The sequence below is a fragment of the Centropristis striata genome, chromosome 10, assembly GCF_030273125.1.
Source record: "Centropristis striata isolate RG_2023a ecotype Rhode Island chromosome 10, C.striata_1.0, whole genome shotgun sequence".
Classification (NCBI taxonomy): domain Eukaryota; kingdom Metazoa; phylum Chordata; class Actinopteri; order Perciformes; family Serranidae; genus Centropristis; species Centropristis striata.
Genome location: NC_081526.1, coordinates 35,112,911 through 35,139,816, shown reverse-complemented (window position 1 = coordinate 35,139,816; position 26,906 = coordinate 35,112,911). Strand labels below are relative to the sequence as shown.

General features: G+C 39.1%; 8 protein-coding genes across 9 annotated transcripts in view; 7 read left to right on the top strand and 1 right to left on the bottom strand.

Annotated features, from left to right (window-relative positions):
- The window catches only part of LOC131978929 (gamma-crystallin M1-like), a 53,383-nt gene that overhangs the window by 2,785 nt on the left and 23,692 nt on the right, over positions 1 to 26,906 (bottom strand). The window contains exons 4-5 of the mRNA XM_059342763.1: positions 26,428 to 26,445; positions 21,053 to 21,066 (exon numbers count right to left, since the gene is read on the bottom strand). Of these exons, the coding sequence (XP_059198746.1) occupies positions 21,053 to 21,066; positions 26,428 to 26,445 (32 nt within the window). The remainder of the gene's footprint in view (positions 1 to 21,052; positions 21,067 to 26,427; positions 26,446 to 26,906) is intronic.
- On the top strand, positions 300 to 1,200 carry LOC131978935 (gamma-crystallin M3-like). The gene is made up of 3 exons (XM_059342774.1): positions 300 to 308; positions 485 to 724; positions 925 to 1,200. The coding sequence occupies exons 1-3, from the start codon at positions 300 to 302 to the stop codon at positions 1,198 to 1,200; spliced, it is 525 nt and encodes a 174-aa protein (XP_059198757.1).
- On the top strand, positions 3,911 to 4,640 carry LOC131978930 (gamma-crystallin M3-like). The gene is made up of 3 exons (XM_059342767.1): positions 3,911 to 3,919; positions 4,018 to 4,266; positions 4,359 to 4,640. Exons 1-3 carry the CDS (start codon positions 3,911 to 3,913, stop codon positions 4,638 to 4,640), a joined length of 540 nt encoding a protein of 179 aa, XP_059198750.1.
- Positions 7,133 to 7,892, top strand: LOC131978931 (gamma-crystallin M3-like). Its single transcript, XM_059342768.1, has 3 exons — positions 7,133 to 7,147; positions 7,276 to 7,518; positions 7,614 to 7,892. The coding sequence occupies exons 1-3, from the start codon at positions 7,133 to 7,135 to the stop codon at positions 7,890 to 7,892; spliced, it is 537 nt and encodes a 178-aa protein (XP_059198751.1).
- Positions 10,511 to 11,248, top strand: LOC131978934 (gamma-crystallin M3-like). The gene is made up of 3 exons (XM_059342772.1): positions 10,511 to 10,519; positions 10,634 to 10,876; positions 10,973 to 11,248. Exons 1-3 carry the CDS (start codon positions 10,511 to 10,513, stop codon positions 11,246 to 11,248), a joined length of 528 nt encoding a protein of 175 aa, XP_059198755.1.
- LOC131978932 (gamma-crystallin M3-like) lies at positions 15,860 to 16,597 on the top strand. Of its 2 annotated transcripts, none has more exons than XM_059342770.1 (3): positions 15,860 to 15,880; positions 15,979 to 16,221; positions 16,325 to 16,597. In XM_059342770.1, the coding sequence occupies exons 1-3, from the start codon at positions 15,866 to 15,868 to the stop codon at positions 16,595 to 16,597; spliced, it is 531 nt and encodes a 176-aa protein (XP_059198753.1). In that variant the 5' UTR covers positions 15,860 to 15,865. The 2 variants fall into 2 exon arrangements, with proteins under 2 accessions (XP_059198753.1, XP_059198752.1); XM_059342769.1 differs by having other exon boundaries at positions 15,872 to 15,880; positions 15,979 to 16,247; positions 16,342 to 16,597.
- On the top strand, positions 22,243 to 23,056 carry LOC131978937 (gamma-crystallin M3-like). Its single transcript, XM_059342778.1, has 3 exons — positions 22,243 to 22,284; positions 22,398 to 22,640; positions 22,745 to 23,056. Exons 1-3 carry the CDS (start codon positions 22,252 to 22,254, stop codon positions 23,021 to 23,023), a joined length of 555 nt encoding a protein of 184 aa, XP_059198761.1. The 5' UTR covers positions 22,243 to 22,251; the 3' UTR covers positions 23,024 to 23,056.
- Positions 25,177 to 25,953, top strand: LOC131978939 (gamma-crystallin M3-like). Its single transcript, XM_059342780.1, has 3 exons — positions 25,177 to 25,218; positions 25,328 to 25,570; positions 25,675 to 25,953. The coding sequence occupies exons 1-3, from the start codon at positions 25,186 to 25,188 to the stop codon at positions 25,951 to 25,953; spliced, it is 555 nt and encodes a 184-aa protein (XP_059198763.1). The 5' UTR covers positions 25,177 to 25,185.

Sequence of the window (26,906 nt, the reverse complement as noted above, 5' to 3'; positions counted from 1 at the left end):
CATGACAAATCAGTTCAGACAGACAAACTCTGTTTTTTTCTTCTCCTCTCTGAGAAATGTATAAACTGCAGCCCAGTTCTTCTCCCTCCTCTCCTGCCTTGTGTCTTCCACCCATTTCCCCTCCCTTTGTTCTGGATCATGATGGCACAAATGAAATTAACAGCGATCGCAGAGCTGCTTATTCATCAGCTTCCACATAATTTGAATAACAAAACCCTGTTACAGCGCGTATAAAGTATAAAAGCCGCCTGGCAGCCACAGGTTGTTGGACAGATTCCCACAAACACAGATCATCAAACATGGGCAAGGTATGTAGAGAGTAGAGCAGAAAACAAGCATTTTTGTTTTTTTAGGAGGTGCTCAGTGTAAACAAATGGAAAAGATTAAAGACATGGAATAATCTAAGCTGTAAAAAACAAAACAATTTCAAAATAGTCTCATTGACGTCGATTGCAAATAAGTTTGTTCCTTTTATTTTCAACAGATCATCTTCTACGAGGAGAGGAACTTCCAGGGTCGCTCCTATGAGTGCATGAGCGACTGCTCTGACATGTCCTCCTACCTGAACAGGTGCCAGTCCTGCAGGGTGGAGAGCGGCTGCTTCATGGTCTACGACCGGCCCAACTACATGGGAAACCAGTACTTCACGAGGAGGGGCGAGTATGCTGACCACATGTCTTTTGGCATGAGTGACTCCATCCGATCCTGCCGTTTAATTCCTCAGGTATGCATAAGAAAAACATTGCAATCTTGAATGTTTAATAAATATTTTATTGGTTATATTAATCCTTCTGTGCTGTTAAGAGGTAAAAATATATTGAGAAGTTCTTGCAAAAATGAACTCTTTCACATTAACAGCAGCAAACTTGTGATCTAAATTCTGGTCCCATGCTGACACGTCCTCCTCTTTGTGTTCATCAACAGCACAGAGGTCAGTTCAGGATGAGGATCTACGAGAGGGAGAACTTCCAGGGCATGAGCCACGAGCTGATGGAGGACTGCGTCAACATCCAGGACCGTTACCGTATGCCTGACTGCCAGTCCTGCAACGTGATGGACGGCCACTGGCTGATGTACGAGCAGCCCAACTACAGAGGCAGGATGATGTACCTGAGGCCAGGAGAGTACAGGAGCATGAGAGAAATGGGATTCAGCGGCATGAGGATCAGCTCTGTCAGGCGTATAATGGATTCCTGTTGAAGCAGAGAGAAAGAAATGTGTTGAATAAAAATGACAGAGAAATCAAGCATCACCTTGTCATCGTGTTGTCATGTATCAAATAGACAATGGGCTCTTTTGTGGAGGTTAAATCTGCATCGCTGGTCTTTAAAGTGAGCTCGTGCTTCATATTAATGCAGCTTGGTCACACATTGTGTGGCAGGATCACCACCAGCACCTGCTGAAGAGCATGAGGGTGACAAGGTTTAGAAATGCAGGATGAACACATACTGTAGTTACATATACATTTACGTCTTTGTTCACTTCAAATTTAAATATTTTCATACACATAATAACATGTGAAAGTCACGCAGTTATTTTATTCCTGTTTGTTTTTATCCTCTATTTAAACACAATTTTGTCGACAGTTTTGTGGCATGTAATTTGATCAAAAATATTAGCACAAGCAAGTATGAAATTAACAGTACACATTTCCAAAGATTGAAGACTTTTCTCTGCTCATCACAGGACACACATTTAGGCTACATTTAACTGCTGTTAGTATGGTAGTAAACTGTGCAGTAATGCTGCTCTAATTTGCAGAGACGTTTCTAGACAAAATTATACAGAATAAACTCAATCTTACACAAGTCCCCCTAATCTATCCTTAAACAACCATGCTTATGATATCTCAATGCATTCTCAGCCCAACTCGTCAAATATGAGGTGTTTTCTCAAGACAAACAGGTTACCCTTTCGCATCAGTTTTGGACGCATGAGGGAGGATGTGTCAGTTTCTGTTGTTCCATGCAAAGTGGCTTTTCGTAATAAACTTCTATGTTAACAACAAAAGAATTTGAGTAAAAGAACATGATGGGGTTAAAAAGATTTACTTCCGCACCAAAATACACTATTCCTGTGGTAGAATTTTGTATATCATTAGCTCTTTCCTTGTCGAATTTTCAGACTACAACTGTCTCCATAAACTTATAGGTAATGATTCATATATAGTTGTTCTCATCATAGCTTTATATGGCAAAGCAGCATGTCCAAACCATTGTCTTACAGGACAAATACCACGCTCAGGTGGGTTGGTTTGTGAGAACCGACGCCTGCTCCTCTCTTGGCCTGAACTTGTTTCTCCTTAATCAAGTTTGTTCAATATAAACATTTCAACAAAAACCATCAGTCTTCATTGTCTGAGAATCAAAGTCAATATCATTATGCCGAAAACTGTCTCAACAGTTACATGACGTTGGATGTGAAGTGTCCAGAGGTCTTACAGTGTCCAGAGGTTTATTTACAGGATGACTTAAAATAAAAACATTGACTTTCTGGTTCCACGCAACACGAGTGATCAATGCAGGATAAAAATATTATTATATTAATTTACGTCATTTATTAACCTAAAATGTACACTACCAGTCAAACGTTTGGACACATCTTGTCACTCAATAGATTTCTTTTTTTTTTGTTATTATTGTTATTTTCATCATTGTAGATTAATACTGAAGACAATCAAAACTATGAAAGAATACATACGGTATTATGTAGTGAAGATAAGGGTTAATTAGTGGAATTTCATGTCTTAATGTGTTTGGGTCCATCAAAGCAAAAGGTTAAAGGCTACTGTGAAGAATCTAAAATATAAAAAATATTCTGCTTTGTTTAACACGTCTTTTTTTTTTACTACACAATCCCATATGTGTTCCATCATAGATTTGATGTCATTAACATGAATCTACAATTAGACGATTTAATAAAGATAGAGAAAAACGTTAAAACTTTTGACTGGTAATACATCATAACATGTCCTGTATCAATAATCAGAAATATTCATGTGAATGGTTCATGTGAAGTCAGTGCAACAACTCACAAAGTCTGAGAAAATGTGGGCCAACAACTTGCCAAGATGACATCATGTTTTGCAGAAACATGGGAGATGAAAGCAAAGATTCTGGACATACAGAAGATGGCTCGTTACAAACTTCACAAATGCTGTTGAAAACACTTCCTGTCTCCTAAGTGGTTGTTGTTGTGTCTCCCATCAAGTTTCTGAACAAGAATATCAAGATCAAGAATAAGTTATAATCAGCAGTCACATTTAGCATTATGAAAATGAGTTAGCAAGGGCGTTCGTAAATAATTTTGGCACAGTTTGGTCGACAATATCTGTTCATGTTGTTTCCACATTACCACTAAAAGGTCAAGTTACATATCTGTTCTTGTACTTCTGTACCTGGAAACAATGAAATGAAATGAAAAAGATCATGAAAATCTCATCAGAATAATAGGATTTTAATGTGTACGTAGCACTCTTGTAGCTGGTTGAAGTGGAGCTAATCAATTGTTTTATACATCTTTTGGTTTCTATAATATTTTTACAAAAGTAGATTTCCCCTCAAAATATAGTACAGTAGAAGTCTAAGTAACAGAAAATTACAAAAGTTTGTGTTTACGTTGACAACCGTAATCTCAGAGACACTGGCAGCAGCTGATACAGTTTGTGCTGCACCTGTACCCCATAGGGGAGCCCCTACAGTTGGCACTGCACCAGATGCATACAGTCTAGAATAATAACCATTTACAGACCGATTTCACAAACATCATAGCCCTGTATGCTACGGTGCTGAGTAAGATATTTAAAACAATGGCTCCATAGATCATTTAGCTAACATGATGGGTATAAAAGTGACAGAGAGTCCGGCTGTGCAGCGTACCAGTGCAATCAGGGTTAAGACTGAACACCAAAATGGGCAGAGTAAGAGAAGTTTTATGTTGTAATATAGGTTTGAAAATAATTTTAAACCAAAAATTAAAGGGAGAAACTGTTGCTAAAATGTGCTGTTTTGTTTTCAGATCATTTTCTACGAGGACAAGAACTTCCAGGGTCGCTCCTATGAGACCAGCAGCGACTGCGCTGAGCTGACCTCCTACCTGAGCCGCTGCAACTCCTGCAGGGTGGAGAGCGGCTGCTTCATGGTCTACGAACGTCCAAACTACATGGGTCACCAGATGCTGGCGAGGAGGGGAGATTACCCCGACAACCAGCGCTTGATGGGAATGTCCATGAGTGACTGCATCCGTTCCAGCCGCATGATCCCCATGGTAGGAAGCAGAAAGCTTCAGTAAAAACCCAACAGCACAGCATGGGAGGTTCTTGATTTTTAAAGTCTGTCTCTTCACTTGTCGTATTGCAGCACAGAGGTCCATTCAGGATGAGGATCTACGAAAGGGAGAACTTCAGGGGTCAGATGAACGAGCTGCAGGAGGACTGCGACTCCATCCAGGACCGTTTCCGCATGTCTGATTGCCAGTCCGCTCACGTGACAGACGGCCACTGGCTGATGCACGAGCAGCCCCACTACAAAGGCAGGATGCTCTACCTGAGGCCCGGAGAGTACAGGAGCATGAGAGACATGGGAATGGGCCCCATGGACATGAGGATTGGATCCATCCGTCGTATCATGGACTCTTGTTAGAGAACAGAGCAGGCCTGACACATGAAATGTAACCATCAAATAATTAAAAAGAAGTGAACAATTTATCATTGACTTGTAAAATACCAACCACTGAACCAGGAGGAAAGTTTCTGCACAAAATTAAACAAAGAAAACCCAATTTGCATGAATTATCAGCATCCAGCTCATGCGGACAGTTCGTGCTGTAGTGAATGCTGCCATTTTAATAACTGTATCCAAGCCAGGTCGAGACTTCTTCTTCTTCTGCCTATCAAATGTGTTATGTCATATATGATGCATGTGACATTAAAAAATGAATTTTAAAAGATGAAAATGGCACTTGTGACTGTGTGTGATTTTCTACACATTTCATAAAATATCTCCCATACAATATAGTTTATTTGTTAAGAAATACAGATAATAAATACAAAATCTGGTCTTAAAGTACTGAAATTCCATTTAAGTATAAATAAAGTTATGTGCTCTTTTTCACAGCACACATTATCGACTTGTCATAGCAGAAAAACTGCAGGTGTAAGTAATAATGTTAATGGCTGCAAGGCTCTGGTGATGTTTGCTGTCTAACTGTGACATTATAGTAAATAAAGTGGGGAAGAAAACCATTACACCATGCAAAAACTAATTACACACATAAATGGGCATGCAAATATTGTTTATATACAGACCTTTAAAAAGTTCCTATGGTTTAAAGGATATAATCCACCAATATTGTTATAATTTTAGTTTGGTTGCTCTGTCTGTTTGTCAACAGGATGATAGAAAAACTACCGGCATTTTCATGACTTTAAGTGAGTTAAATTAAGTGTGTACCATGGACCAAGAAATAACCTTTTTAGAAGCACATCTGAATCACTGCACATCATTTTTCACTCTCCTTGGCAGTGAAAGGTCGGCCTGGCCTCGGGGCTGGACTGCAGTTTCATTGCAAGTTTAGAGCTGCAAAGTGCTGACGTCAATGAGATTTACTGTGGTGCTGAATGGGGCAAATTAAGAGCAGGTCCATAAATAAATGGTTGTAGTTATTTTTGAGGATTGGAATTAACAATAAAAAAGCTTCTCTTCAGACTTGTTCATTTATTTCAATAGTAATGACAATATAATGGACACCACAAAGGTCAAGTTGGGTGAGGATGTTTATTTGTGGCATTACAGGATTTATTTAGTCCGCCAATGAGGTTGTGTTTTCAGCTGTTCATTTGTCAGCAGCTGTACAGAACTACAGGCACAATTTCCATGAAACTTTGCAGGATCTGTAGCATCACCTTTTGGAGTGGATGTTGTTTTAATTATTGCTTTGTGGTCTTTTGTTTTCTGTTTCACCACATTGTGTATTTTTATGAACTGTTGTAATTGTACCCATGACATTATTGAAAATCAGGACTTAAATAAAGATTACATAAATCTTCACTTTGACTTCACTTTTGTTAAAATTGTTACGTCTCTCTGAGTGCCCGTCTGTTTTTTATCCCATAAGTTCCTTCAAATTGCACATTAAACAGGGTTTAAATAGAATGAAAATAAATAAATATGCCATATGTGTCCAGCAGCCATATTTGATCATTTATGATCACAGATCACATGTAAACCAACATTAAACAAAAATGATTATAGAGATGAAGATTAATTTGACTACCAACATTTTTCTTTTGATATTGTGATAATACTATGAACTTGTGACCACAATATCTGTGTAAAATCTGATATCGTAACAGACTCACAGTCTTACATAAATGAAATAAATGATGCTGATCAGTATGAGCAAAACATAAATAAATACAAAAAGTATTTATCTCATTAAGTTCTCCAAACTGAAGCAATAAAAAATGTGTCATTTGAAAACTGCGTGTTTCATATATTTGTTGATCTGCCACATCTCAAATGTTTGGTTAAGTAACTACTTTGTTGAACCCAAAGAACAATAAATAGACTGAATGATTAAAATAAAAATCTTAAACTGTACATGAAGCCTCTATAACAGGGGAAGGAACTGGTCAGTTATCACCACAGAACGGTATATGTGGCAACAAAATACAAGTTTAAACTCTAAAGAAATATATCTCATATATACATGAATATACTTTTATCATCTCAGATGTTGAATATTGTGATTTTAAAGGCTGCATTAAAGTTAAATGGCCATATCATTCTTGATATAATAGACTGTTCTAGCTGTTCTATTATTTGTCATTTAATCACTGTGAAAGATAGAGATGGCTGTCATATTACAGTTGGAAGGTTCTCTTTATATGTCAGACAACAGTACTGAATGTGTACTGTACATGCATTTCCACTAGAGTGGTATAGTGCCAGATAATAACCCTTTAGCACCCTGACTGCTCAGTAGGCTTCTATGGCATGTTGCTGGGTCAGGGATTTGCACAATAGAAGCCCTACATACTTTTTTCACATTGAGCAAGTATAAAAGTAACGGTTAACACCAACAGGGCTACACAGCAACCAGACTCAGTCCTGACGACCAACCAAATACAATCATGACCATGGGCAGGGTATGTACTGGGAATTATCCATCCATAAAAAAAAACCTCTTAAATCTCAAATTTATAAAGCTCTTAACCATCTGGACATATGTTAAAAAACTAAAAGTGGTGCTAATGAAGCATTGTTGTGCTTTCAGATCATCTTCTACGAGGACAGGAACTTCCAGGGGCGTCACTATGAGACCAGCAGTGACTGCCCTGAGCTGACCTCCTACCTGAGCAGGTGCCACTCCTGCAGGGTGGAGAGCGGCTGCTGCATGGTGTACGACCGCCCCAACTACATGGGAAACCAGTACTTCATGAGGAGGGGCGAGTACGCTGACTACATGAGCATGATGGGAATGTCCGACTGCATCAGGTCTTGCCGTATGATCCCCCAGGTAAAGAAGAATATCCCTCCTCTAGATACTATTCCCCCCTCATATATATTTGCATGGTTTTCTGATCTGTTTTCCCTCAAATGTTTTCTCTACAGCACAGAGGATCCTACAAGATGAGGATCTACGAGAGGGAGAACTTCGGTGGTCAGATGCACGAGCTGCAGGATGACTGTGACAACATCCAGGACCGTTACCGTATGAACGACTGCATGTCCTGCAACGTGATGGACGGCCAGTGGCTGATGTACGAGCAGCCCAACTACAGAGGCAAGATGATGTACCTGAGGCCCGGAGAGTACAAGAGCTTCAGGGACATGGGCATGAGCGGCCAGAGGTTCATGAGCATGAGGCGCATCATGGATACCTGCAACTAAATGTTCACAAAATTACACTAAATAAAATCAATAGTTATTTAGCTATTTTGACTTTTTGTTTCACTGGTTGTTCTGGGGCCGGGGCAGTACAGGGGTGGATGTCAATGGGGATGAAATTGGAATCAGTGGGTGTAAATGATCATGAGGCACATCCCTATATGTTTTAAACTTCCATGCATATAAGAACTGCATCATCATAAAAAATAAAGACTATAATTTGTACAATTTGTCTCAAGATTCTTGTAATTTTTGGGAAACATAAGATTTGACTTAAATTTAAATGACTGTTTCCGCTGCACACAATTCACCCTAAAATGTACATCTTCCAGAAAATGTTGTTATTCTGAGCATTTGAAAACAGTTGTATTATATACTTGTGAAGATATCTCCATTTGGGATTATAACAGAAACCCATGTAAAAACTTGCATTCTAGTAATAGCAGAATAAAGCAGTATTGCAGCTAGATAAAGGGTGAAAGGTCAGGACACAGTATGTAGGCTGCATCAGTTTTGACCACAATTAAAAATAAAGTACCACTTTAAATAGCTGAAGTCTGAACTATGAAATATTGGGGCTTTTTTTTTTTAGGGCGATGGCAGGATTGTCTCTACAATCAATGAAGGTTAATGCTTTGATGGACTATAATCAGGTGGATGATAGGATCAATTACATGATGGTTTCTATAATGGAACAGAACATTGACACATATTTTACTATACAAATCTTAATTTTAAGATGTCTGCATGGTTAAATGTTAATCGATAAAAACAGGCTGTGGTTGAACTAACTGTCTTTGAGCTGATGTTTGAGCTACAACATATTGTCATGAACTGGTTTGTAAGGCATTTGCAGCATTCATACGATATCTCATGAAAAATTATGTGTAACAAGTGTCATTTTCAACACGTCACGATCACAGTTTTAAACACATTAATGTTGTAAAACAGTGAGGTTTAGGCACCAAAACCACTTGACAGTGGTTAAAATAGTGACAATTTAAGGGGAAAAGAACAGAATTATGCTTAAAAACCACAACTTTTGGACATAACTTCCAACATCGGGACACAAATACCAGTCTACTGGTCTACTGGTCCGGGGTTCATTTGTGCCATCCACCTCCCCTCCTATGTTGCCTTGTCAGAGGGCAAGGACGTAGGGAAATTATACAAATATATATATATATATATATATATATATATATATATATATATATATATATAATATGACACTATAAATACCACTATCAATCCGTCACCAATTGACAACTCATTAGCTATATGTTTGTTTAAATATTATTTTTTCATAACGCTTGAGTGTAATACATTTTGCGCATTGTGTTGAGGGGTCATGTGGTAATATCATTATTTCATTATTACATTATTTCAATGGCCTCTTGCCGTTGCAGAAGAAGGCGTACAAAAACTAAAGCTGGGATGCCAAGACCTTTTTTTGGGGACCAGGAACCAGTCAAGGGATTCCCTTGGGAATTCTATCAGAAATAAATAACAACACATTTTAACACAAATTTTAGGTACTTGTGCAGTGCCTTGTGCCCAAATACAGGTGGTGTTACATAAAACTTGGCACTGCCCTGGTACTCTAGTTCGATGATGAGAGGACCAACCTCGTAACACCCCATGCTCCCATTTCAACATGCTGGTAAATGTCTTGGTACGAACCTACGTAGAGAAGGGTGTAATGGGTAACTAGGGCTGCTGCAAACTTCTCCCAAAACTCAACAACGTATTGTGCAGACATGCACGTCAAACAAGTGGATTGTTTTGTTTGACTTCTGTCAGAGTTAAAACCCACAAACATAAAAGCATTGCAAACTAGCTTTGGCTATAAATGCTGTGATATGTGGATTTGCTTCATGCTACATGTTTGCCTCTATACAAATAAACAAAGACATTTGCAACAACAGCAATGTAGACGTATCGAAGTGACCCCCATACATGTTTTCTAGTCCAGAGAAGCATAACTTCAGGATTAAAGTTTTAATAAACACAAGAAAATTATTTCATTTCCTTAACCAACTACAATTCAAGAACAGCAGTTGGTATAAGTTGTTTTTAGTTGTTATAATCAGCCTTCAGGGGTTCTGATTAACATAGCCACTTCAGATGACAATAAATAAAGTGCTTACCCACAAATAAAGGCTGGTGTGATTTGGTTTGAAAAGCCCTTTGTCAAGTGAATGTTAACTTTTGTTAAATGTAAACCTGTTGGTTCCTATTGTTTTTGTTTAATCACAAAGTGAGATCAAAGCTGAAATTGAAGTGCCTTTTCACTAACCTATTAATGGAGTCAGTAGTTCTATTGTGCAGCTTCTAGCAACATTTCGTACACAGTAAATCAAATTCCTAAACCATTTTTTGAAAGAAATGTGCCATTCTTGTTGAAGGAAAATTCTGTTTAGAGGTTGTGACCCTATTGGTATATTGGTAAGCAACTCAAAACTATAGGCTTCTATAGTAGGTTGCTGCATCAGGACTTTGAACAATAGTGGGCACACAGTCTTTGTCCTAGGCCAGGTATAAATGAAACTTGTTCAGACAGGCAGGGTATCAGTTCAAAAACATCTCTCTGAGAGATCTGGGAAACCGCTACCATCAACATGGGCAAGGTAGGAAAATAATAATAATACAATCAAATATTATATCAACATTAATTTACCTTCAATATGTGAGATTTAAATATGTTGTTATAACTTCATTAAAACCCTTTATTACTTTTCTAGATCATCTTCTACGAGGACAGGAACTTCCAGGGTCGTTCCTATGAGTGCATGAGCGACTGCGCTGACATGTCCTCCTACCTGCAGAGGTGCCAGTCCTGCAGGGTGGAGAGTGGCTGCTTCATGGTCTACGACCGCCCCAACTTCATGGGAAACCAGTACTTCATGAGGAGGGGCGAGTACGCTGACTACATGAGCATGATGGGAATGAGCGGTGGTATCAGGTCTTGCCGTATGATCCCCATGGTAGGTGTAAAGCAGCATCCATCATATCATTCTTATACAGGTGGCAAAACCCACAAAACTTGATACTAATTTGTTTTCATTGTCTTCAAATAACAGCACAGAGGCCAGTTCAGGATGAGGATTTACGAGAGGGAGAACTTCGGTGGTCAGATGCACGAGCTGATGGAGGACTGTGACAACATCCAGGACCGTTACCGCATGAACGACTGCATGTCCTGCAACGTGATGGACGGCCACTGGCTGATGTACGAGCAGCCCCACTACAGAGGCAGGATGATGTACCTGAGGCCTGGAGAGTACAGGAGCTTCAGGGACATGGGCATGAGCGGCCAGAGGTTCATGAGCATGAGGCGCATCATGGACATGTGCTAAATTAATTGTACATTTAAATTTCAATAAATGACATAACTTTCTAAATTCAAGTGTCATGTTAATTAAATTAGTGCCTTTTAAACCTGAGCAGGTGCCACTCCTGCAGGGTGGAGAGCGGCTGCTGCATGGTGTACGACCGCCCCAACTGCATGGGAAACCAGTCAATAAATGACATAACTTTCTAAATTCTAGTGTCATGTTATTTAAATTAGTGCCTTTTAAAAAAACATTTAAAAGAAATTGTGCATGAAAAGGCAAAATATATTGATAAATTTGAATAATTTTTAGCCATGCCATTGCTATGGGTCTTGGGGATCACAATGTCGGTCTGTTGGGTTTTGGTTTTCCCTAACCCCTATGTCAGGCGTTCCGTCCACCACTTTGGTCCACAATGAAATATCTCAACAGTTGTTTAAAGGATAAGTTGTTTATTGTCATCATGAGGTCCAACTTTCAATAATTATTTAATTAGCTTAATAACTGAGCTGAATAATGCTTACAGGCTAACTAAATTTATCACCATTAGCTTTTAGCTTACAGGACTGTTGTGCTTAAGAACATATAGTACCCATTATCATTGCTGTAAGTACTTTTCCTATTCGTAGGCTTGAATTTTTTACAGGTTTTTAAATTCTTTCAGAGGCTTAGCAGACATTGGTATTTTTGAAACTACAAGAGCTAAGGAAGCCATGTCTCATGGTGGGAAGGGGGTGAAAAAACCATCCCAAAGATTCTCTAAAGCAGGACAATTTTCAAAGCGGCCCTTTGACCTTTGTCCTTAAAATATCTGAATGAAAACTGTCTCGATCAAGTCTCCCCTTTACAGACATACTTACTTTATGCTAATTCCATGCAGTTTAAGGCAACAAAATTTTTCTCATGCAGTCGATTGTGTTCTTTTCGCCTAATGTATGAATATTCTTGCATACTGGGTTCCCTAGAATTGGCTCTGACTGAAAAGCTGAGACTCTAGTGGATTAAATGAGCCCAATTTAATTAATGTGTGATGATGTTAGTGTGTGTAAATCGATTTCATATATATAATCATTCCATAATGTCTTAAGCCCTTGTACACTTTAATCATGTTAATTAATTAATTAATTAATATTACAGATGTATGACTAAAACAACTTGACCCAGAGTGCTGAGGTGCATCTCAAATAAATCTTCAGGTTCCCAGCTTTGGTGTACACCATCTAAAATTCGACTAAAATCCACTGCTCGCCACTCCCAGTTCTCTAAGAAATGGGGTGGAACGCTAAAGGGTTTACAATCCATTTTGGTTTTTATCCTATAAAATCTTACAATATTAGAGGAGTCGAGCTGATGTCACAGAATAGGCTGTGCAACACACTGTCAGTGCACAATTCAAGATTCATATCCTAACCATGGTGCAATATTGTGGCACAGATTTCCTAACTAGTAACTTTAGTAACTCTAACACCACTCAAATAAATGTTACCACATACTGGTATCTGTAATACATTATCCAGTAATGCATTAGTGCCCACTGCTGTTGGGTTTCAAGAATTTGGAAAAGTTCACGGAAACTTTTTTGTTCATCCAAAATTAAAATTGTGCAACAACTGCTTTGTTGTTATATCTTGACATCAAGTCTACAATAGCCTAGATAGGTATAAATGGGACAAAATCTTTGTGAATAATTTCAGCTTTGGCATCTACCAGTTAAAATGACTTTGTCCTCCTAAGCATTGAGCAGTGTAATCATGTTTTAATTTGTGTATGGCGTTAGCTAGTCTGAGTCTAATCTTTGATATTTACCTCCATCATAATTGTGTTTTGGGATTCAAGACTTTTAAGGTTTATGGAATTTTTTGTTTTGTTAATCTAAAACCAAAATAACGAATGCAACAGCTCCTTTGTTGTTATATCCTGCCCATGTCTGGCTAAGTAGCTTGCTAGGGACGTTCCTCCACCCTGACTCTCATCTCCCTTGGATCCTTTCCATCTCCACGCCTCAATTCGACCCGAATCCTAGCCGATCTCTACCATCCAGCCATCCACGAACCTGATGTCTCCCCCGCAAAACCTTCATCTTATCTTCCTTCAACAATCTCACTCCTCCATCATTCCAATCTAATCCTTAAATCCGGTACCTCGATCCTCCCCAAATATCCAGATGCATTAAATATTTTCTTAACTCAAATCCCTATTGGTGTGGTCTTTGTAAGTGAAATTCCTGGGGTGATTTTCACGAGTCTTGACACTGCCAGAACTGATATACTCCATACCAGCAGTCACCAGACATCTTTGATGACGTAGTCCTACTCTGGGGTCTTTAGAAGAGGGGTATATTAGAGGGGTATAAATGGTCGAAATCTGGATTTGTGAATATTATTCTGCTTTGGAGTCCTCACTGGCAGGATAAGTGGCGCGTCAGTAAACATTAGCATAAGCTATGGGGAGTGTTATAAACATTGTACTAACTTGAATATAACGCTAGTCTGTATCTTTGATAGTTAACTACATTATTAGTGTCTGAAAGAAAATCCTCGTTTCTCACCTTTGTGGGGCTTTTTAAAATGTTTGCTTCAATGTACCAGAAAGAACAAAAACTCCGATATTAAACACATTCTTCCACATAAATACTCCAAGGACAAGACTACTGATTTATCAACTGCTGAGGATACTGATTTTCTGACCAAGAACTTTAAGCTTTTTAACATTATACTACAACACAACAGCTCCTTTATACAACCTTTTAGTGGTAGTGCTGGTTCGCAAGTTGAACCATGTCTGAACCTCTTTGCTTTCCAGAGCCTCTAGAGCTACGTCATTACATCGCCTGTATATGTCTACGCCTGCTCGGCAAGTACAATAACGGCAGATTATATGTCTCTATAACACATCTGTGCTGCTCACTTTATTCACTATGTATGCCGAATACATTCTTATTAACACTGACGGAAGCTGTTAATGTTGGACTTTGTTGTAAGCTAGCGATATCCCACTAGCACCAGGCGCTAGCTATAGGTACTAACGGGATAGCCCGCTAGTGATAGCCCGCTAGTGGTAGGCGCTAGCGATAACCTGTTAGTGATAGCCCGCTAGCCTGTATCAATCACGTTGCAGTTAAATAAATCAAATAAATGAACTATACACATTTTATTTGGTCTCTCTTAAAGGCACTCAGTTGGCCTTGTTGGTTGGGATAACCCCCCCCCCCCCCCCCCCCAGCCCCTTCAAGACCAGCAAAGAGTTGGTGTATTTGTCTGTAAACTAATTGCTTCAATGTAAAAAAGAAAAGTAGTCTCTTAAAATCAGTGGCACAAAAAATGCAAAAAAAAAAAAAGAATAAATGTCCAAATGATTAATCTCTGATCCTATGTCCTTACTCTTGAAGTAGCTTCATGGTGAAAATGATGTGTCAAATATACTGTTAGCTTGTTCCAGCTCATTCCAACTCACTTTGAAAGACTCCTGGCAGGGTAAAGATTATGGCCATGTCTTCATGTATATGGTTATATTTCAAAAATATAGCTGTCTCTATGCATGTTGGCCTTTTGTGCACATGCAAACAGTGTTAAAGGTCCCTGAAAACAGAGCTTTTGAAAACTTTTAATAAACTTATTTCAGTGTTATAATGTAAACAGAGTTTGTGGCTGGTTACGTCAGTCTGTCCGTTGTGAGGCGCCAGAAATAAAGCGATATTGCAGGCTGAAATATTCAAACCCTTCACCCCACTTATAATATTTGTTTTTTATGTCTTGTGCATTATTTATACACATTTCTTTAAAAACGGACCACACATACAGTATTTGGTTTCTGTAAAATAGTTGACATCGAATTAGAATTTCAATTGAAGTTAAAATGATTAGGGTTAGGGCTAGGGTTGACTGAGTCCAAATGCTTCTTAACTTTAATAGAGGGACTTTGAACTCTATCTACCTTCATATGTGGGTAACTCTGCTTTACATCCCCCTATTTCAGTGTTTAATGTCATTATCAACAACTATAACACCTCATATGAACACACATAAGTGTAAGCTAGTGGGTAAGCAGATAATGGATGACTAGATAATAAAACACAGTAGTAATATTTTAAAACATTTATTCATACCCTTTCTGATAAAACAGCTGGTAAACCCTGTAAATTTGGGTACATTACATTGTCAGTTATTTTTCAATGCTTTTATATACAATACAGGCCTCTATAAACAGCTGGATAAACAAGCTGTGTTCGTACAGATGTGCATTATAGACTGGCATGTCAGACTATTGTGCTAACACAAAAGGAAACTAATGTCTACAAATCCCCTTGTCCACTTAGCAACCAGCGGGCCATACGGTGTTTTGAAATGTGTAAGAGAGACTATTGTTTGTTAATCTGTATTGTAGCTACAAAAATTCTCATTGTATTGACTTCCCTATGGAAAAATCCATTCTAAAGTCTTCTAGGGGGTCCAGTCACATGGAAATGTGACAAATGCCCCTGAGCACTCTATAGGCCTCTATACCATGTTGCCTGGTCAGGGCTTTACACAATAGGAGGCTCAGATTCTGTGGGTTTGGTCAGGTATAAAAGTAACAGTTAAAAACAGGACCGACATCAGTCTACCAGCAACATAGTTCTCTGAACTACCAACAACCGCAATCATGAATATGGGCAAGGTAAGCACACTCAACCAATTATTTTTAATTGATTATCAGGTACATTTACATTATTTGCAACTTGACATCCCTTTTCCTTATATTTTGTCCTTTTTCAGATCATCTTCTACGAGGACAGGAACTTCCAGGGTCGTTCCTATGAGTGCATGAGCGACTGCTCCGATATGTCCTCCTACCTGAGCAGGTGTCACTCCTGCAGGGTGGAGAGCGGCTGCTTCATGGTCTACGACCGCCCCAACTACATGGGAAACCAGTACTTCATGAGGAGGGGCGAGTACTCTGACTACATGAGCATGATGGGAATGAGGGACTGTATCAGGTCTTGCCGTATGATCCCCATGGTAGGTGTAAAACGTCCATCACACAAGTATTCTGCTACAGGTGACATCCCCCACAAAACATGATATTAAGATATTAATTTGTTGTTATTTTTCCCGTAAACAGCACAGAGGCCAGTTCAGGATGAGGATCTACGAGAGGGAGAACTTCGGTGGTCAGATGAACGAGCTGATGGAGGACTGTGACAACATCATGGACCGTTACCGTATGTCTGACTGCATGTCCTGTAACGTGATGGACGGCCACTGGCTGATGTACGAGCAGCCCAACTACAGAGGCAGGATGATGTACCTGAGGCCAGGAGAGTACAAGAGCTTCAGGGACATGGGCATGAGCGGCACCAGATTCATGAGCATGAGGCGCATCATGGACATGTAAAAACAGTTGTGTAGAAAATGTCTAAATAGGCCGGATTAAACTTTTTTGACAAAATGTTTTTCCCTGTTGTGTCCTTTTAAAAATGCTAATTTTTTGGCACTAACCACGACATACTTGGCATGTTTGTACATAAGAAAAAATCCTCTTAATACATATCAATCACTACTTTTAATTTCCCCATTACTAATATAAAGTATCAGTATCTTACTCTTAAAATTAGTAGTAACTGGGAGAGCCCGGCCAAGGCCAAAGGCTTTATCTCAATGTTAACAAAAGCAAAGCAAATAGAGTATCCCCTGATTCGGATCCACTCCCAAATTTAAGGGGTTTCTCCGACAAGTTTCGTGAAAATCAGGCCAGTGGTTTCTTTTTTCACAAGACTACGAAAAAAATAGACAAAACAGGAAAGCACAACTTCTTGGTGGAGGTAATAAATAACAAAATAATAAAACATTTGTGGTTTAATGACAGTAGGGCAGTGTTACACCATAAAGATTTGCCAAACAATCCTTTAACCCTTTATGGGGCAAAGAACCATATATAGTAACTTCTGTGGACTCCAATGCCCCCCCATAAAGTCGTAAAACCACACGGGTTTCACAAATGACATTAGTCTGGACAGCACCAATTCATTTCTCCGTAGAGGAGGCGTGGTTTACGATCCTCCAGAGCCGTTTGTTGGGCATTACGAATGTCTATCATAAGCGTCTGTACGTAGCTCTTAGCCAATCGTACCAGTTATACCAGATGACATATGTAGAGCGACAGAAATTGATGTTTACATAGCCAGACTAGCCCATCTCTACTTTGAGACTAAAATGCTCGATTCTGCTTCTGCAACGTTTTTCTGCAGCATGTTCTGGCTCCTTTTTTTTTTTTAAATGGGAACCACCACCCCCAGTCTGCCACTCCACTGGCACTGTCCCAGACCAGAGGTGTGTCAACCATGACAGCCCAACAGTGTCAAGAGCCTTCAGCATCTCAGGGCGAAACTCATCCAACCCTGGCGACCTCTGACGATTGTTGAACCTCAGATTCAGGAGGAACAATGCGGCTCGTCCTGGCCGTGGAACAACGGACTAGCTCTTTACCCTTTCGAGACTTCTGGAGGGGTCATGGGAGTTTGCTCATCCAGTCTACATGTGTTTTGTGGACTTGGAGAAGGCCTACGACCGTGTCCCTCAGGGAGTCTTGTGGGGGGTACTGCGGGAGTATGGGGTACCGGGCTCGTTGCTACGAGCTATCCGGTCCCTATATAACCAAAGTGAGAGCTGTGTCCGCATACTCGACACAACGTCAAACACGTTCCCAGTGGGTGTTGGCCTCCGCCAGGGTTGCCCCTAGTCTCCGATTCTGTTTGGGGTTTTTATGGGGGAAGACCCAGAACACGGTGGAGGGATTACAACTCTCTCCTGGCCTGGGAACGCCTCAGGGTCCCCCAGGAGGAGCTGGACATTGTGGCTGGGGAGAGGGACGTCTGGAATGCCCTGCTTAGCCTGCTGCTCCCGTGACCAGGCCCCGGATAAGTGGAGGAAAATGGATGGATGGATGGATGTTCTGGCTCTGGCTGCTCACAGTCTACCGGCAGTGTTGGTGTGTGTGTCTGTGAGAGAGTGTTGCTTGCTGCTTTGCTTCTCCAGTTCTCGCTTTCTGTAAGATTATTTATTTTTATGCCTTATCCCCCCCTCATGTCATTCAGCCACACACATCCACTGATTTTTTGGGCAATAGACGAGCTGCTGCGGGTCTCTGAGCGGCTCCGCTGTCCCCCGGCTTGTAGCGAGATCACCAGCGTTACAGCAGCGAGCGGTAGCGGGGCTAGTTGGTAGATTAGGCTTTTGCCAAATCCTGTCGGAAGCAAGGCTAAAACATCCTTTTTTCATTGTGAAACAGGAGTGTAAAGTCAAACGTTGTTCTTCTTTTAAAATCAACTTTTGCTTTAAACTATTTAAAACGCCGTCTACAGCTAGATCCAAAGAGAGTTTTGCGTCTGCTGCAGCCATGTTGGATCCGTAAGAAAACTACAAAACTACAAGCTTCCATCTGTCCAGTAGTACGCGTCATCGTCTTGACATCCCTCCCCGTTCTGTGATTGGATCCCTAAAACAGGGCTAAGAAATGGCTTTAGATTCCAGACCCTTTCGCAGTTCGAAATGAAATTGAGCGTGCAAGGCAGTATGGGTATAGCCAGGCTAGGTTTCTCCCAAACTTATCAGCGAAGATCAAGAGATCTATCTCAGATAGTGACACCATGGCATCTGACCAATCAGTGTAAAAATAAAATAATAATAATAACAATAATACCTCAATTGACCTTGATTTGCATCATAAAAATGAAGCATTTTGAAAAAAAATCACAAAAATTGTATTATCCACCAAAAACACTTGGTTGAGTTGAAATATTCTGTGTCCAATTATTCCAATGAGTGTCCTATAAAGGGTTAACACAAGCTCTAGATTTTGACAGCAAACAATTTCAGCTAATTGAGACTTTATAAGGAATGAAACCTATCCGACACACTATAATGAACAACAGAAGGTACATTATGTATAATCAACCATTAGACTTTACCCTGGTGTCGACTGAAAATATATTTTTGAGACATATTTTGTGTTAAGGTTTTGTGTATCCTAGGTCACATTAGGGCTCACAATATAATACACTAGTATGTCTTATCATAGAATATAAAATTATTTTAAAGATCTCATTGTTTTTGTACGAATAGAAATGTAGGAATATATATTGTATACAATATATTCTTGGTCACCCAAAGGATTGAGCCCAGTCATTTTGATAACCTTTTGAACTTTACTCTAAGGCCATTGTCAGTGTAAAATTGCACCTCACCAATGCTTTGTTCATATTGTCCAGTTCATGAATTCAAAGGCTTTTGTTGACCCTGAACTTTGTTGACCTTTTCTGTGGCACCACCATCCGTCCACACAAACATATTAAAATCTGGAGACTGACAAATTTACTGAGCACCATTAAGAAGACAGATTTTTTTCAAATTTCCACTTAAGTCATAAAAATATGTTTTCAATGTTTGATGTTTAATTGGCTGGTTGATAAAAAATTGCTGAGCACATTCATGCTCAAATTAATATGAACCTTTTTTTGATTTCTAGTACTGCCTTGAGACAAAGCTTTGCTAAATTATGTTGTAATTTCTTGTTTAAAATGTAGTATTAATAAGCCAAGCACTACTTTAAAGAGGTACTTACAGCTTTATCTATTTCACTCACATTTTAACGCACAATAATTAATTTTCTGTCGCAAGGACACTCTCATCAAAAGAACAAAAGACGGACTCTGATAATGTTGAGAAGAAGTGTCGGTTCATGGGAGCTGATGTGAGGCCAAGGCAGAAAATAGTGTTCACGGACAAGTTAATGTGTTATAGTTTTAGTCAATTTCAGTAATTTCATTCTAATAGAACAGCCTCAGTGTGTCCCACAGAATTAGATTCTAGTAGCTGACAACAGTCTATGGATAAATCTATTCAAATCATTACCCAGCTAGCTAGTCTTTTTGACTACCAATACCGCTACTGTAGCTACCGTTATTTAGCAAATTCGCTTGTGGGGTATTCCCTGTAGTCAAAACAATAACACTAAAAACTAGAAAATTTCCTCTGGGGAAATTTTGAAAAGGCCACGGGGGCTACTGCCGGTGTGTGTGTGTGTGTGTAATTAAAATCACATAAAGTTACTGTGTGTGTGTGTGCGTGCGTGCGTGTGTTTGAAGCATGTGTATGCATGTGTGAGGAGTGTGCGTGCTTACGTGCATGTGTGTGTGTGTGTATCTGTAACTGTAATCACATCAAAGATCAAAGGCAATCAGATCAAAGCAATCAACAGAATTAACTGACACCTGTTAATGAAAGAGTGAGAGCAGCCAGAGGTGGACTGAAATTTCTAGCCTCGAACAGAAAGCATTTTTGGCAAAACCATAATACCTATCATTGATCCGACTTCACTTTGAGCGTCCCGAGTTCTTCCTGAACGTCTACATGTGATTTTTTTAAAGAAAAATGAAAAAAAAAAAAAAAAAATCCCTTTTTCCGAAATCTCCCTGCGTTTTTAATATGGGAGCCAATGAGGCTGTTGGTGGTTTTGGTGGTGAAGCTGTGCGTCGTACGCCCAAACTATAACTCTGACAGCTTTACCAGAGGATTGTGAGTGAGAAGACACATTTTCCTACATTTCTATGTATAAATTATTTCTGTAGAGTGGAATTTGCGGCCTGGAGTGCAGTTTTCAAATTTATTTTTTGACAATTTTTTCTCTCCCTCTACACTCTGGCGATGATGTCACACACTGTGACACGAACATTCCGTGCAATACACACCAATTATAATCTCAGAATTTCTCCAAAAATGATCATGGTCATTGAACAGGGATTGATAAAAAACTATATGACCTATCGAAATGTGGATTAATACACCAATACACAAGACTTGTGTCTACTGTTTAAAGTTTAAATGGAGTCTCTAGGTGAAACTATGCCGGAGAAGTAGATGTTTAAAAATCTCCAATTGTTCTTTTTCGCTCATTTTTTGTCGCCCGTCCCATTCATTTCAATGCAAATTTTTGGGCATTTCTTGGGAAATTCGTATTCTGTAGAGAAAAGTAATAGCACACCGATCCCGATCAAACCGCACGTTTTAATATATAATTTGTCCTGCAACTCTTCAAGTTGTAGGACTAGTAGCGGGACGAAATTGCGTCCAGAAGAGGAAGAAGAAAAAATCCACAGTATGACAGTAGTGCTTTGCCCTGAGCACTGGTACCTACAGCTATTACTGTATGGGACCAGTGCTCGGTGCGATTGCCCCGAGGCCCTAATAACTTCTGTAGCTATATAAGGGGAATCAATGAGCAAAAAACAAACAAAAAGAAAACAATTATTTGATGGTACTATGCAGGGACATCCTTCATTTTGGGAAATAACCATTAGCTTCCTGAGAGCAAATAAGTCAATTTTCCAGGTTATAAAATGTCACGAAAAAAAAGTCCTCTCCAGTAAACACAGTGAAATTATTGTCTAATGAAATATGTTTATGTTGTACAGTATGTTCAACACAAGTTTTCGCGCATTTGTATTATTGCATAACACAAATCCTATTAAGTTGTATAATATTCAGAATTTTGCATGGAGCTAATTTCTTTAATTGGTCATTTATCAAACTATTAAATAATTAAATATTATATATATATGTAATGCATGTAACTTTAACTCATTTCTCTTTATCTAGTTATGCAATTTTGGGGAAGCAAGGTACTACAAGCACTTCTATTAAAACTACAGAGCACATTCTCACTTTAACCAAATACAGAAAATATATGCACACATTATACACACAGTTTTTACCAGTCACATGGGCCTATTCACATGGTACAGGCACTGTTTGGAATGCTTTCTGTATTGGGAAAAAGGGCCTTTCTAAAGACTGCGAGGTACCCAGTCCCTGAAAAAAATTTACATAACCTCTGTATTCTGCTGGCCTCAATAGTAACTTGCTGAGTAAGGGGGTTCTCTGACGGGGGGGCTGCGCTGGTTCTTTACATTTGGTCAGGTATAAAAGGAAAGGGTTAACCCAGGTAGGGACGCAGTTCAGGAGCAGTTCAGGAGCAGCACATCCACAGCGGACATGAGCAACACCAGCATGAACATGAGGGGCAAGGTAAAAAAAAAAAAAAACTTTTTGTAATACTTAAAAAAAAAAGTTACAAAATTAAATCATTGTATTTGCTACACTGCTTTTTTTCTAATCATGTTTCTAACAATTTTTTTCAGATCATCTTCTACGAGGACAGGAACTTCCAGGGTCGTTCCTATGAGTGCATGAGCGACTGCTCCGACATGACCTCCTACCTGAACAGGTGTCACTCCTGCAGGGTGGAGAGTGGCTGCTTCATGGTCTACGACCGCCCCAACTACATGGGAAACCAGTACTTCATGAGGAGGGGCGAGTACGCTGACTACATGAGCATGATGGGAATGAGGGACTGCATCAGGTCTTGCCGTATGATCCCCATGGTATGTGTAAAGCAGCATCTGTCACACTACAGTTCAACTGAAATTGACAACCGCCACAAAACTTTATATTAAAAGATTATTACTTAATTCTACCCAAATTACAGCACAGAGGCCAGTTCAGGATGAAGATCTACGAGAGGGAGAACTTCGGTGGTCAAAGTCACGAGCTGATGGACGACTGTGACAACATCCAGGACCGTTACCGTATGTCCGACTGCATGTCCTGCAACGTGATGGACGGCCAGTGGCTGATGTACGAGCAGCCCCACTACAGAGGCAGGATGATGTACCTGAGGCCTGGAGAGTACAGGAGCTTCAGGGAGATGGGCATGAGCGGCCAGAGGTTCATGAGCATGAGGCGTATCACTGATTCTTGCAACTAAATTTTCACGAAATGTTCTCTGAATGTGTCAAATGCCAATAAATACATAGTTTATGTATGATTTTAACTTTTGTCGAGCTTATTGTCCCACTACCACAATGAACAACTGCGTCACAATAAGTCATGAAATTAAACATAATTTGATTCTTTAGACAGCTAGCAAAAAAACCCCCCAACATTTTCATCATGAAAAATGTGTTAAATCTGATAAGAAATACTGCTCTACATTTTATGGTTCAACCCAAGAGGCTTACCATCGATCTGAGAAGCATTATGTAAAAATTCATATACATTACGATCTCAATCAAAAATTGGGCAATGACATGGATGTAGACATTTACTTTTTTACCATTGCTTCCAAAGCAAGGTAAAAAAAAAATACAATAAAAAAAATAATGAAGTAAGTAATGAAGTTAGCATGTTAAATAAATAGAAAAATAAGTGGTTTCTAATAAATGCAAGGTTAAAGTATTTTGTTTGAGTGCTTTGGTCTTAAAAAATCTAATTAAAGTTGCAATTTCAATTACTTGCAATATAGCTAATGGTAGTCACTTGAGGTAACAAATGTTTGCTGTTAATGCCACTTTGTAAGATCTTCCTCTAGTTATGCTTTGGCAAGCCAATTCACTTTAATTCTGGAAAAATTGTAGATAAATTCAAGAATTATGGTTTGGTGTTTTCTTCCCAAGAACCCTGATGAATTAGCTTAATGTAAGCTCTGATGTGAGTCTCTGACTAGCCTCTTCTCCATACGAATGTATAAGCATGTATTTCGAGCCATTCGTCAGACTAAAGTGATAGAAAGAACAAGGTTTGTTTGTTTGGAATAACTAAACTTGATGGCCTTAATATGAAATGTAGGATTGTTATTTAATCAAGGAGAATCTTCTGTTTGTATGTCAAAGAAACATTGAAAATATCATAAACATGATACACCAGGAATTGCCAAGTCTTCCTTTTTAAATGTGAAACATCCATATAGTGACAGTGTCATATGCAAAATAAAAGTTCAACATTTCTTAAAGTCTGGGGTCACTGTTTATCATGTTTTCATTTGCAAAAGTTATAACAAGATAATTCAATAATATAAAATATCCTTTTAATCATTTTTAAGTATTGGGGGCAATATATCAAATAATATTTGAATGATACATACCCAATGGTAAAACATTGTTGATTTGTATTTCAACACCATGCATCAGAGCATATTCTTACTATTAAAATAAAATTATTAGAAGTGCATCTTTATTAACATATGGTATTTCATTTGTCTTTGAATACATTTGATGAATTCTGTTAGCACGTTTTTTCTTCCAATTTTCATGATTGTTCAAACATTGAATGTAAATAATATTTTTGTTGGTTAAGATGTTCGCTGTATCAAGATTAGGTGATAAAAGAGTCATAGATATTCATGGTGACAAGAAATGTAGCTTGCCGTCTTTTATGAACTGCGTGATTAAATTTCAAATGTGATGTGCTAGGGACCAGGAACAAGAATGTAAACTAAAACAATGATGTCCTAAGTGGTATGTTTGATATCTTATGTTTGAAAAACCTAATAAAAATAATAGACTAAAAAAACACTGCCCTGTACTGTTTCAGTTTTACCCACCAATATCATTCCTCTTTACCATGTTAATATACTGTTGCCATTAAAGTTGGAATAATTTTGTTTTCAGACACAATCCTCTGTTTATTCCGATTTAAATGGATCAGTAGCCACAATCAAGAGATTGATTAATACAATTTAAAGAAGATATACACTTTATCTGTCAAGAATAAATCACAATTATTTCATGGAAAGAGGTAAAAAAAAATATTTTATTCCAACTTTATGAGCAACGGTGTAGTTTTATGCAACTATCGGACACGACATTAGATGTGGAATTTGCCATAGGCCTACTCAGCGAAGTAGGCAAAAATGTTCTTTTTGTTGGGGCATCGCGGGACCTCACAGATGCAATGTCATTTGTCATCCTCTACATGGTACTCAGTCCTTGAAAAAAATGCACATAACCTCTGCATTCTGCTGGCTTCAATAGTAAGTTGCTGAGTGGTGGGTTTCTGTTAGGGGGCGGGGACAGTTTGGTCAGGTATAAAAGGAAAAGGTTACACCAGGTAGGTAGGCAGTTCAGGAGCAACAGCACATCCACAGCTGACATGAGCAACACCGGCATGAACATGAGGGGAAAGGTACTTCTAAAGAACATTTTCTAATAACCAAAAATTACTGTTACAAAATGAGATCACCCTATTCACCATACTGTTATTTCCCCTAACCATTACAAATTCCATTTCTCAGGTCATTTTCTACGAGGACAGGAACTTCCAGGGTCGTTCCTATGAGTGCATGAGCGACTGCTCCGATATGTCCTCCTACCTGAGCAGGTGTCACTCCTGCAGGGTGGAGAGCGGCTGCTTCATGGTCTACGACCGCCCCAACTACATGGGAAACCAGTACTTCATGAGGAGGGGCGAGTACTCTGACTACATGAGCATGATGGGAATGAGCGGTGGCATCAGGTCTTGCCGTATGATCCCCATGGTAGGTGTAAAGCAGCATCTGTCACACTACAGTTCAACTGTAATTGACAACTGCCACAAAACTTTATATTAAAAGATTATTACTTAATTCTACCCAAATTACAGCACAGAGGCCAGTTCAGGATGAAGATCTACGAGAGGGAGAACTTCGGTGGTCAAAGTCACGAGCTGATGGACGACTGTGACAACATCATGGACCGTTACCGTATGTCCGACTGCATGTCCTGCAACGTGATGGACGGCCAGTGGCTGATGTACGAGCAGCCCCAGTACAGAGGCAGGATGATGTACCTGAGGCCCGGAGAGTACAGGAGCTTCAGGGAGATGGGCATGAGCGGCCAGAGGTTCATGAGCATGAGGCGTATCACTGATTCCTGCAACTAAATGTTCTTTGAATTTGTCAAATGCCAATAAATACATAGTTTATATATGATGTAAACTTTTGTCAAGCTTATTGTCCCACTACCACAATGAACAACTGAGTCACAATATAGTTAAGTAAAACTGCTCTACATTTTACGGTTTAGCCCAACAGGCTTACCATTGATCTTAGAAGGATTAACATTCCGAGTATATAACAATTCATACATTTCAGGCTCAATCAAAAAATTGGGCGATTATATCAAATAGACTATGACATTTCCAAAGTAAGGTAAAATAAAAATAAAAAAAGGTTTTGTTAAGTATTACATAATCTGCTGCACGTTAGCATTTAATAATTTGAAAAATAAATTCTAATTAATGAAAGTCATTTCTCTATTACTTCAATGGAGGCTAAAGTATTCTTTTGGAGTGCTTTAGGGAAAAAAATTGCTGTTCGCTGAATGTATTAAATAACACTGAATAAGGGTAAGGGACTGGTGTTAGAAATTAGTGCTAGGGGCGTTCCCGGTGGCACACCTGGTAGAGCGCGTGCCATAGAGGCATTGTCCTTGTAAGCGGGCGGCCCGGGTTCGAATCTGACTTGGAGCCCTTTCCCGCATGTCTTCCCCTGTCTCCCCCTTCACTCTGTCCTATCAATAAAGCCCAAAAATGGCCAAAAAAAATCTTACAAAAAAAAATAAAAAATTAGTGCTAAACGTACACTGCATTGTTTCTCAGTGCTTGTTCATCCCAAATTGACAAATAAATATCTGCACTATATAAATATTTGTCAAGTCTTTTTCTGCACCTGTCACAATAAAAAATTATGCAGTATTTGAAAAAATGAAATTATATTTGATTTTTTAAATAATATATATGACAAATGTAGCTCTACGTTTTACTGTCTATTTAAAAGAAAAGAGGCTTACATTGACCTTTAAAGAGGCATTAACATTCAGGGTATGTACCATTTC

Excerpts from the sequence above, each read along its gene's own strand:
- LOC131978935 (XM_059342774.1), top strand. Across the intron at positions 725-924 it reads CCTGCCGTTTAATTCCTCAG|CACAGAGGTCAGTTCAGGAT; the intron begins GTATGCATAAGA and ends GTTCATCAACAG.
- LOC131978930 (XM_059342767.1), top strand. Across the intron at positions 4,267-4,358 it reads CCAGCCGCATGATCCCCATG|CACAGAGGTCCATTCAGGAT; the intron begins GTAGGAAGCAGA and ends GTCGTATTGCAG.
- LOC131978931 (XM_059342768.1), top strand. Across the intron at positions 7,519-7,613 it reads CTTGCCGTATGATCCCCCAG|CACAGAGGATCCTACAAGAT; the intron begins GTAAAGAAGAAT and ends TTTTCTCTACAG.
- LOC131978934 (XM_059342772.1), top strand. Across the intron at positions 10,877-10,972 it reads CTTGCCGTATGATCCCCATG|CACAGAGGCCAGTTCAGGAT; the intron begins GTAGGTGTAAAG and ends TTCAAATAACAG.
- LOC131978932 (XM_059342769.1), top strand. Across the intron at positions 16,248-16,341 it reads GTAAAACGTCCATCACACAA|GATGAGGATCTACGAGAGGG; the intron begins GTATTCTGCTAC and ends AGGCCAGTTCAG.
- LOC131978937 (XM_059342778.1), top strand. The coding sequence starts at position 22,252 with ATGAGCAACACCAGCATGAACATGAGGGGCAAG. Across the intron at positions 22,285-22,397 it reads GCATGAACATGAGGGGCAAG|ATCATCTTCTACGAGGACAG; the intron begins GTAAAAAAAAAA and ends AATTTTTTTCAG. Across the intron at positions 22,641-22,744 it reads CTTGCCGTATGATCCCCATG|CACAGAGGCCAGTTCAGGAT; the intron begins GTATGTGTAAAG and ends CCCAAATTACAG.
- LOC131978939 (XM_059342780.1), top strand. The coding sequence starts at position 25,186 with ATGAGCAACACCGGCATGAACATGAGGGGAAAG. Across the intron at positions 25,219-25,327 it reads GCATGAACATGAGGGGAAAG|GTCATTTTCTACGAGGACAG; the intron begins GTACTTCTAAAG and ends TCCATTTCTCAG. Across the intron at positions 25,571-25,674 it reads CTTGCCGTATGATCCCCATG|CACAGAGGCCAGTTCAGGAT; the intron begins GTAGGTGTAAAG and ends CCCAAATTACAG.